Source organism: Mus caroli, chromosome 2 (genome assembly GCF_900094665.2).
Source record: "Mus caroli chromosome 2, CAROLI_EIJ_v1.1, whole genome shotgun sequence".
Classification (NCBI taxonomy): Eukaryota; Metazoa; Chordata; class Mammalia; order Rodentia; family Muridae; genus Mus; species Mus caroli.
Genome location: NC_034571.1, coordinates 69,671,916 through 69,687,316, shown reverse-complemented (window position 1 = coordinate 69,687,316; position 15,401 = coordinate 69,671,916). Strand labels below are relative to the sequence as shown.

The following is a 15,401-nucleotide window of genomic DNA, read 5'->3' as shown; positions in this document are numbered from 1 at the left end:
TAGGGACAGAGGCAGACTAGTCTCTGTGAGCTCCAGGCCAAAGCTACACAGTAAGGCATTGTCCCTGCCCCCACCTCCCCGCCCCCCAACCATGGGATGGAAAGATGAACATTACCCCTTAAAAGTTTTAGCTTGAAGTCTGGCAGTGGTTGTGCACATCTTTAATCCAAACACAAAGAGGCAGAGGCAGGTGGATCTCTGAGTTTGAGGCCAGCCTGGTCTATGGAGAGAAGCCCTGTCTCAATGGAGAGAGAAGTGTTAATTTGGAGTTGAAATACAAATGATAAGAAAGACTCTGTCAGCATGGAGGGGCAAAGGGTTCCTCCCAATGTGTCACTCCTCACAGAGAAGCCAATGGCAGTTACTGCTGCTGGGAAGGGAGTCACAGATGGTATGCTGCCCCACAACCTACAGTGGATGACCTCACACACATGAGCAATTTGACATAAGTTGTAAAAACTTTGTAACTTTTTAAAGACAGGAAGTTGTGAGGAGATGAGATATGTGGGGGAGAGGGTGGGAGGTACTGGGAGCAATGGAGGATGGATGACTAAAATATTTGTATACATGAATGAAAAGTTTTAAAAATTGCTTATCTCCATTTCCTTTTGTAAACTGGAGATAACTACCACCATTAAGTGTTCTGTGAAGATTAAGTGTGTTAGAAATGCTTCGAAAAGGATAAAAAGGCAGTATCAAAATACTGTAGCTCTCAACATATTGGTAACAGATCTGATTCCTCACAGCATCACCACGTGTAACTGAACAGAAAACATTGGAAAATCTGAGACAATCTATAATCCTTAGTGTTTGCATATGAATTCCCATCAATACTCCTTTGAAAACTACCTGCTCCTTACCAAAAAGAAAAACAAAATAAAAAGTTCTAATGAGATGTGTTCATCTCCATAAAACAGTTCTTTCATCCCAGCCCAGCCCTAATGCAACACTGGTTAATGCAGTTTAGATTAGGTGTTAAGACAGTCTGAGGCTCACTGGGTGACCCACTGGCACACTTTCTCAGTGTACCTTTCTACATGACTCTCCTGTGCTCAGTGTCACCATGAACTTAGTGTTAGTAGTCGCAGCGTGCACACATCAACTGCTTCCCTTAGAGAACTCTTGTTCCACATGCACTAAGGTCAGTGAGTAGCCAGAAAGATCAAAGTAAATGAAACAAACTCAGTTGCTTAAGGTTTATTTTTATATGCTCATAAAGAAAGAAAATGTCAAGATATAGAATTTAATGTAACAAATCAAACAATTCAAAAGCAAAGTGTACACAAATAACAGTACAAAGGACATGTATATGACATTATGCAAATTTTTGAGGTTTCAAAAAACAGTGGTTTTGGTTTTGAGATCCTGCAACTACTACCATATTGTTCAAGTAGTACATATTTCAAAAGTTAGATTTTTTTAAAATATCTTATTGGTATACAGCTCTAAGACAACCTGCCTTTACCCCGGTCTTCAAAGTAGTGCTGTTCAATTCTTCTACAGAAAGCAAGGAGGTTGCTATAGTTTTTCACCTTCTCAGAAAGTTCATCGCTGGTCAACTGTGTTGTAAGAATGGTATACAAATGGCCAAAAACCAGCGCGTCAAGTTCAGTAGGTCTAAAATAAAAGTAAAGATGAGAAACATGAGAGGTACCTCATTTTAATGGTGGAAAGCATCCTATTTTAAAAAACATTTTATTCATCAATTTTTTTATTCATCAATTTAAAGAAAAAAGTCATAAAAATAAATCTCAGAACTTGACAGCATTTTTTTCATTTTAGAACATGAAAAAAGAAAACTATGATTTGATGTATTAATTAAATGTGTCAAATTATATATATATATATATATATAGATATATATATATATATATATATAGATATATATATATATGTATATTAGTACACTCATTATTTTAAAAATCAAATAAATATAGGTTTCCAGTGTGCCAGAAACTATGCTAGAAAAAAGGGGAAAATAAAGAATACACACACGCACACGCACACACACACACACACGCTCACACACACTCTCACACACGCACGAACACACACACACTCTCTTACACACACACACACACACACAGAGCGCAGGGTCTCCATGTGCTCATCGCAGGAATAAAAAGGTGGTGTGCTTCTTACACCACTCTAACCCTGCTGCCTTCACTGCTTTCCTCTCCAGGATCTGTAAGTTCTAAAGACAGCACTGCCTGAATCTTTATATCCGCAGTTCCTACTACAGTATCTGTGGTCTCCAGGATTTGCTGAATACATGAAGGAGAGAAAAGTAAGTACCCTGCAGAATGTGGAATCTTTTCCTATAACCACAGTTATTCACATCTTTTTGAATTCTTCCCTCTTTGATGCAATGATGGAGTACTATATAAAGTGAGACATTCAACCTGGGACATGCCTGTAACTGCCAGACTCAGGCCCAACTCAGTAATACTGTAAATTCAAGGTGATCTTAGGCTATACAGCAAATTCATATCTAAAAACAAAATAAAGTGAAAATGTGCAATCCGTGGTCAGGTTTAAGAAGGCAGTCAAAAGGGTAACATATTTTTTAAAATCACAAATGTCCTTGGACTTAATAGCACCATAGTTTTTTTTATCATAACCAGAGAACCAATAACAAGTAGATCCTTATAACGAACCAAGGACACAAGCGGATAAATGTATGGCTAAGGCACTTCACTAGAAGTTATACAAACACTAGCTTTCCTACATCCCTGACACATTTCATAAACAGAGAGCTCTTGCAAGTGGGAGCTAATTTTCTCAATCTCAGTTTAGTGTCACTCCCCTTCACTTCTTGCATGGCTTGGGCATTCTGTACCAATAAATGAAGGCTCTGCATGAGGTCAACTGTGGTCAGAAGGACCCTTAAGTGATCAACATGCCACATGCTGTAAGTACCTCCTTGTAAACTCTACAGGTGCCAAATGGACATGAACATACAGAACTGATGGTGCTAGACAGATAGCTACCTTACAGTTGCTTTTAAAATCTATGAGTAAATAGGTTATACAAACTGAAACAAACACATTATCAAAGCACACTTTTTATAATCCTTAAAATTTAAGAAAATGTCTCCTGGCTGGCCTGGAACTTTCTATGTAAACCAGCCTAACCCCAAATGCACAAATTCACCTGCCTCTGCCTTCCAAGTGGTGAGGCTAAAAGCATTCACTCTCATGCCAAAAAGCCCTACAAATTTCAGTGACTCATATAAACTGATTCTGATTTTTATAAATTACCAATTCCCACAATTCCTTTTATAAAAAAAGAAGTACCCTTGTGAGACTGGCAAGATGGCTCCACAGGGTTAAGATACTTGCTGTCTGTCCAGCCTGATGACCTGAGTTCTATCCCAGGAACCCATGTAAAAAAAATCAACTTCTCCAGGTTGTCCCCTGACCTCCACACCTGCCCCTGGCACACGGTCATGCCCCCTACCCACCCCTGTGACACACAATTTAATTTTTCTGAAATAAAGTATACTTTATTTTAGTGATTATGTAACTATATGTATTTCCTGAAACTCATAAAACTCATAGCCATAAAAATGCCAATTTTATTAAAAGCAAATTATGCAACCACCCCCAAAAGAGGCAAAAATTCAGAAAAACCTGCAGCTCTTATGAAACACAACTGCAAGGCAACAACACCACACTTATGCGAGAGAGATGGCTCAGCAAGTAAAGGCCACGGCTGCCGTGCTGCCATGCCTGATAATCCAAACTCTAGCCCTGGGCCTCACACTGTAAAATGAGAGAACCAACTCCCAAAACCTGTGCTCTGAACGTCACACATGTCATAGCACACATGCATGATCCCTGCATACACACACACATAAGTGTAAAATTTTTTTCACAAATTGACTTTACTTATCACGTCTATAACACTGTTGACTCATGCCACGACCATCATGTACCTGCTCTTAAATTTCTTTGTTATACAATGAAGGAGAAACGCCACTTTTCATTCTTGTGCCTGAGGGGGTCTTTGTGGACTGTGATAAGGGTATGCGTGGATTTGGATGAGTGTGTGTGCACCCATGCGCAATTCTCGTCCTACGATCTTTAAGATATTTCAAATGTATTATTGCTTTTATCTTTGCAGACTTGTTATTAGAAAAATAGTCTAGGATGATATATTCTTAAAGTCCTACTGCTACCTTATCTTGAATCATCATCATTTCAGTTAGATATTTAGTCTTTCATTTGAATATCAAAATGAAAACAGTGCTATAAAACGTGAACATTTTCCTAACCTTTTCCATTTAAAATTTTTCTCCTGCCCATTATTTTTTTCTTTCTTTATTGTTATTTTGTTTTTTTCTCTGATATCCTTTATAGTATCATCTAAAACTATTCCAACACTATTAATTTTGTCTAGGTGTCTCCTAATGTTTTTTCAAATATTATTTATTTCGCCACCTCTTCATAGTCCTAGAAATAATACCACACATGCAAAAACAGTGAGCTTCAAACTTGTCACTAAGGCTTGTAAAATCAAAGTACTTGCTGTCTTCTTTCTCAATTTCTGTTCTTGCTGCAAGATCACAACTTCTTTTTTTTCTCTTAAAAACAAACAAAAATAATTTGGTTTCGTTTACAAGACATTTCTCAATATCTTCAGTAGGTAAGTCAAAATTAGAAAGTAAAAGTAGGGCACAAAGAAAAAGAATCTGTCACCATTTAGTATATGTGAGAGCCAAGGGTAGATTTCAAGGCCTCCAATTTAGAATCTAATCTATTTTTTTTTAAGTGAATGTCTTCCTACCTAAGATACTATGCCTCACAAAGATATGACTCCCACCACAGATGAAGAAATGAGAAAAAGTTTTACCATAACAAAATAAAATTACAAGTTCCCTTTTCCTAAATGTAGTTTGCTTTCATCTAATATTGATCAAATGATGGGCAGTCAGGCATGGGATGCACACGGGCAATCCCAGCACTTGGTAGGCTAAGCAAGAACAAGCATGAGTTTGAGGTCAGCCTGAGCTACAAAGCAGGTTCCAGAGCTGCACAGTGTAGTCTTATCTCCAAAACCTAAATAAAAAGATTAGGTACAAATAAAAATTAAATATACTCCTCAATCCTAATTATTGGTTAATAAAAAACATCTGGCTAAGTATCACATAATGTAGAATTTTTAAATGCCTACTTTTTATATACCAATAATCAAACACATGTCTTGCCTTTGCAACTGTTTAAATTTCAATCTTTTGTAGGTCTGAATATAACCTATTAACAAAATATCTTTTACTTTCTTCTAAATCACATGCCAAAAAACCCTAGTTGCCAACACTTTGACAATGACTTTAACTAAAAATTATTCTCAAAAAAAAAAATAAATAAATAAAATAAAAATTATTCTCCTACCCTCTCCAAAAAATAACATGTGCAAAAAAACTCATTGATGAACAAGAATAATACACTTCAAACAATAAAATATGTATCTCATTCTCAACTTTCAAACTACTATGAATTCAGTATCAAAAGAAAAAAAACTACATATTACTGACATTTTGTTGGGGACTAACCAGTAAAAATACAACAGTTATAGAAGCTGTAGCTTCCAGGATTTAATAAATTCTACAGGCTTCCTGCTTCAGAGATAACAAGTCCCAATTTTTACCATAAGATTATTTTATATAACCTGAGTTGCATATATACACACACACATACATATGTATATATGTGTATATACATATACATATAGTTTGCATGACATGTTAAAAATTATATAATTGAAATATTTCTAAATTGCTGTCATATTTATTTTTACTATAAAAGATGTTTGGTATGGCTACAGAAGACAAATATTTATTTTGAATAGAAATCATGGCAAATAAAATCCTTAAAAAGTATCAACTAGGGGGCCAAACTGCTTTTGTGAAGATGTGTCTGGCTCCCAGAAGCCACGTCACAGCTCACAATCGCCTGGTATCCAGGGTTCTGGCCTCCACAAGCACTTGCACTCAAATGCACATACCCAATCATATGCACAGAATTTAAAATAAAATAAGCGTTTTTTTAAAAATTACTGGAGCTGGAGAGATGGCTCAGCAGTTTAGAGTACTTGTTGCTCTTCCAAAGGACCTAGGTTTGGTTCCCAGCACCCATATCACAGCTGGTAACTGCCTGTAATTCCAGCATTCTGGGATCCTATGCTCTCTTCTGGCTCTGCAGGAACCAGGTACAAACCGGGCAAAAGTTGCACACATATAAAAATAAATATATATATTTTTAATTAAAAAGAAAATCATCCTAGGAGAAGGAGATTACTCAACAGCAAAAGCACATCCTATACAAACAAGAGAATGACCCCAGAGCACACATAAATGTCAGATGGACATGGCGTTCTCCGTAATCGCAGCCTCAGAGGGCGGAGGGAACATCCCAGCAAGCTAGCTAGCGAGATGAGACCTATCAGAAGTTCTGGGTTTGATTATAAGAGATTCTACAGAGCCTGCCTCAAAGAGTAAAACAGAAGAGCAAGGTTTCTGACAGCAATCTCAGGCTCCCACAGGCTCACACCTATACACGCATGCACACCCAAACACACGTGTACTCACATGTATGCACACCACACATAAAAAAAGCATGAAAAGAAAAACTATCAACCTAAAGAATCTATTTTTCAGTAATAAGCCAATAAAAAGTTAGACTTTTAAGAAAGTCACTGAGATGAAAACATTAATTTAAGCTGAATCTTATACTGTATCATCAAATTGACAACTACTTTCAATATATTAAAATTACAATTTTTAATGAAGGAAAAGCTTTGTCTACATTAGCATTTATTTTAATCTTGTTAACAGAACATTAATTACTCAATTTACATCCATACAGATATTTTATCTGTACCAGTTACTGTCTATATTTAAGGATATTTTCATAGCTTTTAAAGGGTGGCAGTTCTTGTGCATCTGACCTCTATGCTTGTTCTGAGGACTCTCCTGCTCCTCAAGCATCAGTCGTTACACACTGAGGCCGTGTTAGCAGCATAGTCATGCTTTTTACTTGAAAGGTTTTTATTTTTATTTTATGTACAAACTTGTTATTTTGTATATAAAATATTTAATTTTACACTTATCATAGCACCTTGAACTATCTCTATCAAAATCTTTGTTCAATCATGGAATTGATTTATAAGACTGACCTTAAGAAAACTAAATGACAAGGGTTGAATTTTAGAACTCCTAGTTCCCCAGAGCCAGCACTATGTCTAACAGCCAAGGGAGGATAAATATTTAATGAGTACAAAAATGAAATTCAAAAGTAAGTGTTTTGTATATTTTTTTTCCTCTGTAATGTGTCCTGCTGCTTGAGAATAAAATCTGGACAGAAAACTCCCAACATCAATGACAGGAAAAGAAGTCTGGAGCCCTTCCTATATAACAAGTGCCTACCAAGAAGAGCAGAGTTAGAAGTACTCCCTGAAAAGTAGTATCTTTGTGATACAATTCCTTTGTAACCTCTATACGAAGCAAAGACGTATCACAACAATAAAACATCTTACTGCTTATTGAAGAAGTATGGTTGTGTTCCCAATCTCTGGGAAAGGGCTTGACAGCACTGGTCTACATCTTCTAAGACCTACACAAGCAGTGATCCAAAAAGAAAAATATCAAAATTAGCAAAACAGTTAAAGTATGTAAGACTTGTATTTGTATCACAGCTTATGACAAAAACAGGCTCTGCTTAATCTTTTAAGACTATAAACCACATACATGGTATAAATAATGCTTTTGATATCAGTGGGATTTAAGAATTAAAGACCATTAAATACAAGACCATAAGTTACTGATAAGGATGACGATTTAACAAGAAAGTTCTTCTCTCAAAATTTTACTCTCTCAACAATGTTTTCCTGAGTCCACATATTCAATGATTTTTCTCACATTTAAAGGGGTAAGGTGGACCCATAAAAATGAGGAGCTGAAAGCTGCAGGAGACAGACCTCACTCTACCCAGCCACTCGCTAAGCCCCCTTGGAGCACACAGCAGGAAGGCGGCTGGCTAGAAATCAGGGGTAGTTCTGGCAAAAAGAACACCAGTTAGCGTAAAGATGCTCAACCTCCACCTTGAAAATTTACATTTTTTTGATACCTTAGTAAACTTAAGCAGCCCCCCAAAAGATACATTAAGTACTTAATAAACTTAATAAAGGTTTTTGTAAGCTCTGATGCTGCAGATCTATTTATTGACATAAAAGAATCCCACAATATACTGTTTAGAAAGAAAAAAATCAAGTTACAGAATAGCAGGCATAATATGATCCCATCAGAGGACAGTATTACTAAGACATCTAGAAAAATATTCTCCAAATGAAGAGAGGCAATTCCGAAGTGGCAGGATTTCAGAAAATTTTGCCACCTATACTCTACAGGCAAATAAACATGTGCAACTTTCATAAAAACAAAAAAAAAATCAATAAAACTACATCACAGGAGAGAAATAATGCAAGTATTTTGCTGTTGATGTTACAACATTACATTGAAATCATTTTTGTAAAGTAATGTCACTTTTGATGCATAAGAATGGAAGCTTTTTAAACACCAACATGTACTGACCTGGTCCAGAGTCTTGTTTCCCCATCCAATAGCTTTCATCTTACGTTTCACTTCCCACTGCTTCTGATAGGCCAAAATGTGGTTCAGAGGCCAAGGGTAAGGAGATCCATACCTAGCAATAGTGATCTAAAGAAAAAAGACTGTTGAATGCAGAATCTTTCAGAAAATAACGCATATTAACAAACAGAAATTTTAAAAGTATGTATTTGCAGAGAACATACATAAAGCAATCTGGAAAAAATATATAGCTTATAGTATAAAAGATTAAAATTTTAAACCATTCCCTTTAAAAATATATAAACTTTATGTACTTTACAACCAGTTCTATCAAACAATGACACATAGCTTCCCTAAAATGTATGTGCAAGCAAAATTAAAGTAAGTGAAAAACTGTCTCACTAATGGTATAAACCACAATGTTTCATTTATGAGCAGGGACTTGCGATTCTGAGCAAAAGTGTTTTCTCATTAAATTTTAATTAAGATAAATGCTGCAGAACCACTCACCTCCCCTACTGTAGCTTCATCACACCACTGGAGATACAGCTAGAAACAAAGGAACAGTCACTGAAACTTTACAATACTGAAAAGAAAAGGGTCAAAGTTATTTCTTGCCATAGTCATTCCTAGTAAGTCAACTTCGTGAATCAAATATATGAGTTTTTTCTTCTTGGCTAATCCACTGCACAGAATTATTAAATTCATTGGGAGTACTTTATAGAAAACATTTCTTACTTACAGAATATATGTCTAAACATCATTATTTTATGGGGATTATTAAAGTAAACTCCAAATGGCTAAAGTAAAATAGAAAGTAGGCAAGACTCACTCCTTATGAACAGAAAGACTAGAGCTGAAAATACCAAGAAGCTTGTTTATAGATAATGATTAAACAATTCAGATGACCACCCCAGCCTGAGGGTCCACCCCACTTCTCAATGGCTTTACAGTACCCCCATAAGTGAGAATATAGATTATACAAGATTATATTTGATCTCAAGCCTTATCCTCTTATACCTCTGCAGTCAGCAGCATATTGTTGACTAATTCCATGTAGGCTTTCATTTCTGCTTTTTGGACTTCATCCAACCCATCACTAAGAGAATGGCCCTAAAGGGAATTTAAAAAATTTTTAAAAAGCATCATATTAAATATACAAAATCTTTCAGTTATCTTACTAATATAATAATGTTATATCTAAATGTCCAGGGAATTCATTTCCAGAAAGCTTTTTTGAACAAAATTATTGTGTATAAAAGTATACCTAATATTCACTCACTACTAAGTAGTATTAACTGTCATTATATAAATGCATTTCAATAGATAAAATTATAGAATGAATTATTTCATAAAGGAGAAAACAAAATGATCAGTAGAGAGCCCTGTATTTTTCAGGCATAAACCTTAAAAACAAAAGAAATACCAAGACAAGTGCTACTTATAAAATGGGCAAAGATTAAAAAAAAAAAAAAAAAGCCAATGTTAGTAAAGACATCAAAGGGGAAAAGAGATGTTAAAACTCTCTAAAACACTGTAGAAATGGAGAGACACATAAAATGGTATAGCTTTCATTTAGTTCAATCTGACAATCTGCTCTACAGTATTAAAAGGTATATGCCAAAACATTACCCAGTTATCCCAGTAACATTTTCAGGAATTCATCTTCTTGTTTGCTATGTTTGAGTCAGGGTCTTAATATATAGACCCGGCTAGTCTGGACCTCACTATGTAGAATAATCTGGCCTCAAATTCACAGAGATCTGACTTCTAAGTGCTGGAATTAAAGGCATGGAGAACCATGCCCATCAAGGAATTATCTTAATGAAACAAGTATACAGAAGTCTATGTAAAAGAAAATTTATTTTAATACAAAATAAATGGTCTATATCCAAATGCCCACTGGAAAACAATATAATGCATGAAATACAACAGAAAACAATTTAACAATTTTAAAGATGTATATCTATGTATAGTCATTAATATAGAATCAGTTTTAAATATATTGGCAACTTTAAAGGACAAAATAACACATAATAGTATGATCTGGTTTTCTAGCTATATAAAAGTCCAGAAGAATGTTTCTATAAACGTTAATGAAAGTGCTTCTTAACTGTTAAAATCTAAGTTAAGCCAATGAACAGAACCACTCAAGTAGGTAACTTAATACACCTTCAACTTCAAAACAGATCCTGTATCTCCCTTCTCAAAGATCAACCAGATCTTTAATAACTTAAAAGCTCCATTTGACAGAAATTCACATACCCTTTATTAGAAAACACCTGCCATTTTCTAAAAATCAGCCAACATCCTTGCTATTGGTTTATAGTATGAAGAACCACTCAACTTATAGTTTAGAAATATTTTCTAATAATTTACATCAGCATTTTATAAAGCTAGTTTAAAACTCAATGAAGATATTAAGAAACACTAAATATGAAAAAGTCACTTAAAAGTGTCTGTGGTCAAATGCATTCAGTATTTTTTCCTTACCTTGGCTTTAACAAATTGGACTATTGGGCCAAGTTCTGACACTACTTGATTTCCCACATGAATAAAAGGAACTTTTCCTGTTGAGAGCAAAAAGATGTGAGAAAACAGCTTCAGAAAATTAAAGTTTGTGCTAGTAAGAAAAATTAACAAGAAAACTCAGAAATGCTTTATTTATAAAGAAATATTATGAAATTATATTTTCCAAATTAAAGCCAGAAGCATCTGCTGAAGTCTACAAATTTTAAGCAATGATTGCCAATAAAAGAACCAAGCATAGTAGCACATGCCTGTAATCCCAGGACTCAGGAGGCTGAGGCAGGGGGATTCTAAGGTCTAGGACATCCTTGACAGTAACATTCTTTCTTAAAATTCAAAAACTAAAAAGTGGGCAAACAAGTAGATTCATTTCTAGAGTTCTTGGCGGGATATATAAAGAAATCTCCATATTCTTGTTTCAGAGCTAACACTATAATAATTACTCAATTACTCATATTATGTGGACGAGGCTAGGACACTAGTTCAAGATCACTAAAAACTTCCAAAGAATTTTAAATGAGATTTCTCATCAGGGTACAGTGCAAAACTTCAATCTACAAAAAAAAGTACAGTTTAATTTTGTTTTGTTCGAAACAGAGTCTCACTATGTAGTCTTGGCTGACCTATAACTCACTATGTAGACCATATTGGCCTCAAACTCCCAGAGATCCACCGGCCTCTGCCTCCTGGATGCTGGGAAATGTAATTTTCAAAAGATTTCTTTTATACTTTCTAATTTTTAAATCTGATACCCATTGAAGTCAGTATTTTAAGCACATAACAATGCACTAATGTCTCTGACTCAAAGAATTTACTATTTTAGAGGGTATGCTGGTTGAGTTATGTCCCCAATACACGAGAGAAAAAAAAGAACAAAACAGTAAGCTTATGAAGATGGTAACACTAAGGGACATAGCTCAGCTTAGGACTAGTGTTTGACCAACATACATGAAGCTTTAGATTCACATCTGAGTAGAGGACGTGAAGGAGAGAAGGTGGGGGAACTGGTGTCTTTAAGTAAATGTCACATTAGACAGTAATATTCCATTTTAATAAACATTACTGCTTAATACACTTATTAGAGATAAAAGAAAACCATCTCTAAATAGCAAGCTAACTCTACTCCAAATGTGAAATGATAGAACCTGCTGTCAGACTTAGTTCAACTAGAGTTCATACTAACAGCGGGCTTCTTCCTGCTACTTTTCAGTATATTCACTTCTCTCTGGCTTAGTCAGCCTGAGGGTAATGGATGAGGTGCCTGGCACCAATAAAAGCTTCATCTGCATCTATGTGATAACACTACAAAGAAAAGGCAAGCCTTTGGGAGCACAACACTCAACAGACGGAAGGTATGTCCCTATTATCAACAGTGAATTCTTTCTAGTGCTTTATAAATCAGGAGAGAAATAATTTAAATTGGATAAACATTAGGCTATATTGTTGCTTGATTTTTGACTTAGAAAAGATCTTTATTAGTGTAAATACAGGTGATCTGAGATTTTGGAGAAAAAAAATAACTGTTTCATGCCAAGACTAATTAATAGGTATTACAAAGTATGATGTTTAAGATTTTTACTATTTGACATGGTGTGTGTGTGTGTGTGTGTGTGTGTGTGTGTGTGTGTGTGTGTGTTGTGATGTAAACGTACCTTTTATTTCCTTCTATGATAGGATAAGATGGGAGCCATACCCAAGCTAAATGAATACATGGCTTGGGCTGAACCCAGAGTGTTGTTTTTAACGTAACTATCCCCAGGCCTAGGCCTGGAAGCTTCTAGCCTCTGTACAATCTAATCTTCTGCAAGCCTGAACCTTGAAGGTTTCAACTTCCAGTCTCTGTCTGCTAACTTAGGCCTAGAATGTTTCAGCCTCCAAGACTTACTGCTGAGTAAAATCACCCTTTCTAGCTCTTTCTGAACTCTGGCTGGCTGGTTCAACTCAGCTGTTCTGGTTCAAATCCTCTCCAAACTAACCTATTCAAACTGACTTCTCTTGGCTTCTGATTGAATTGCCCTGCCTCTGAACTCCAAGAACTGAACTGAATGCACAAACTGACTGGAACTGCAGGACCTCAAGTGAACTCTCCACTACCGCTCTCCCTGCACTGCTTTTAAGTAGCCTCTTTCTTGTGTGTTCTCATGAGTTGAGCGTATCTTAACTGATTTATTCTGTCAAATCTTTCTCTGACTAGTCACTTTGTCTGCCCCCCCCCCATTAGATGTCACTGTATTAGAGGTATGTACTAAAGGCATGTCTATATTCCAGCTACAGGGATTACAAGTGTGTCATTATACAGACCTAGTTAGTCTTTGGATGTGATCCCTTGCCAGAGCACTCAAGTAACCAGATTAAAATTCTTCTACACTTGTGTGTGTGTGTGTGTGGTGTGTGTGTGTACTCACACTGGTCCATTCACCCATGCAACTATGAGTGTGCAGAGGCCAAAGGTTGACATCATTGTCCTATATCATTCTTCTATCAGTCTCCACCTTATTTTGACTTTTGAAACAGTCTCTCACTGGATTTAGAGCTCAAGGATTAGCTAGATTGCCTTGCCTCTGTTTCCTAACACTGGGATTGCTGACAGGTGCTATAAGGCCCAGCTTTTTGTAGGGGAATCTGAATTCCGAGCCTCATACGTGTACATTAAGTATTGAGCCATCTCTCCTACCCTAATTACTTCTCTTTTTTCCCCCTAAAGAAAGCAATAACATATTGTCAAGTAAGTTTGTATATTCAGCGAATGTTAGCTAGAAGCTTAGATGTCATCTAATCTGAATAATCTCGTGTAACACCTGAGGTCACTGAAGCTCAAAGAGAAGTAAAACTCCCCAAGGAAATAGTTAATAACTGGACAAAGTTACAGGATTAGTGACTTCCTAACTTTTAGCCAAAACGTTTTCTATGTCCTTGGTTGTAAAAGTCCATTAGAAGTTTAGTTGGTGATGCATGCCTTTAATTCCAGCACTCAGGAGGCAGAGACAGATGGATTTCTATGAGTTCATGGCTAGCCTGGTCTACAGAGAGGATGCCAAGAGAACCAGAAATAAGTACTGTGTGTGGTGGTTTGGATGAAAATGTCACTCACAGGTTCAGAGGGCATGGTACTTTTAGGAGGTGTGGCCTTGTTGGACGAAGTGTGTTACTGGGGGTAGGCTTTGAAGTTTCAGACGCTCACTCTTCCAGTGGCTCACTCACTCTTTCTGCTGCCTACAGATCCAGGTGTAGAACTCTCTGCTACCTCTCCAGCACCATGTCTGATTGCATGCCACCAAGCTTCCTGCCATGATGATAATGGACTAAACCTCTGAGCTGTAAGCCACACCAACTAAATGTTTTCTTTTATAAGAGTTGCCATGGTCATGGTCTCCTCACAGCAACAGAACATCGCCACTAAGACAGTGAACACTAGTCTATTTACATTTAAAAATAAATATCAAGCAAGCAGATTTTTAAAGGAAATTTTGGACTCATAACTCCAAATCATGATAAAGGAAATACTAATTTGAAACAAGATGAAGTATCTTAGTAGAAAAGGGCAGGGTAAAAAGAAAATACTAAACACAAGTGATTCCTAAATAATCACCAAAATGAAGTGCAGAGATTGGCAAATTTTATATGTGTAAATAGCAATCTAGCAGCCAGGCATGGTGGCACATGCCTTGAATCCCACCACTTAGGATCTCTGTGAGTTCCAGATCAGCCTAGTCCACAAAGCAAGTTCCAGGACAGCCAAAGCTGTTGCACAGGGCCAAAGCAAACAAACAAATAAACAAAATTCAACCAAGAAAAAAAAAGCAATATAGCATACTTACACTAATCAATTATACAGAATCTCTTATTCATGAAGGAGTGATTCTGTGTTAGTATTGTTCCAGCAAAACCATAACTAAAATAATCTGTGTATATTTAACATTCAATTAGCTTTGAGGCATTATGTTTTTATACCAAAATTATTTGAATCCCATTTATTTAACACTAGTTAAATCAACTGGCATATAACATATAAGATCACCCTGACTGCTTAAATCTACTAGCATATAACACATAGATCACCCTTATCATTTAAAAAAAGTGAAGCTTTAATACAAGTATTTTAAAACACTAGAAAAAAAGAAAATTGAAAAGGAGCCATTTCAGTGACTAAGACCCAGTGACAATTTCATAGTTTCATGAGCTTTCTTCTTCTACCTGTTCTCTAGGAAAGATAACTGAGGTATGTTGAATAATAAACAGATTCAGCCTTCTGGTCTACTTCTCCACTGGGGCCAAATCAGCAAGC

The 15,401-nt window shown here is 36.1% G+C and overlaps 1 protein-coding gene across 2 annotated transcripts in view; it reads right to left on the bottom strand.

Moving 5' to 3' along the window:
• Positions 1-1,182: 1,182 nt before the first annotated feature.
• Positions 1,183-15,401, bottom strand: part of Mtx2 (metaxin 2) — a 53,238-nt gene continuing 39,019 nt past the window's right edge. For both annotated transcript variants that reach the window (XM_021183930.1, XM_021183938.2), the window contains 6 exons: positions 11,081-11,157; positions 9,608-9,700; positions 9,098-9,136; positions 8,591-8,716; positions 7,537-7,613; positions 1,183-1,617 (listed from right to left, as the gene is read on the bottom strand). In XM_021183930.1, the coding sequence (XP_021039589.1) occupies positions 1,446-1,617; positions 7,537-7,613; positions 8,591-8,716; positions 9,098-9,136; positions 9,608-9,700; positions 11,081-11,157 (584 nt within the window). In that variant the 3' untranslated portion in view covers positions 1,183-1,445. The remainder of the gene's footprint in view (positions 1,618-7,536; positions 7,614-8,590; positions 8,717-9,097; positions 9,137-9,607; positions 9,701-11,080; positions 11,158-15,401) is intronic.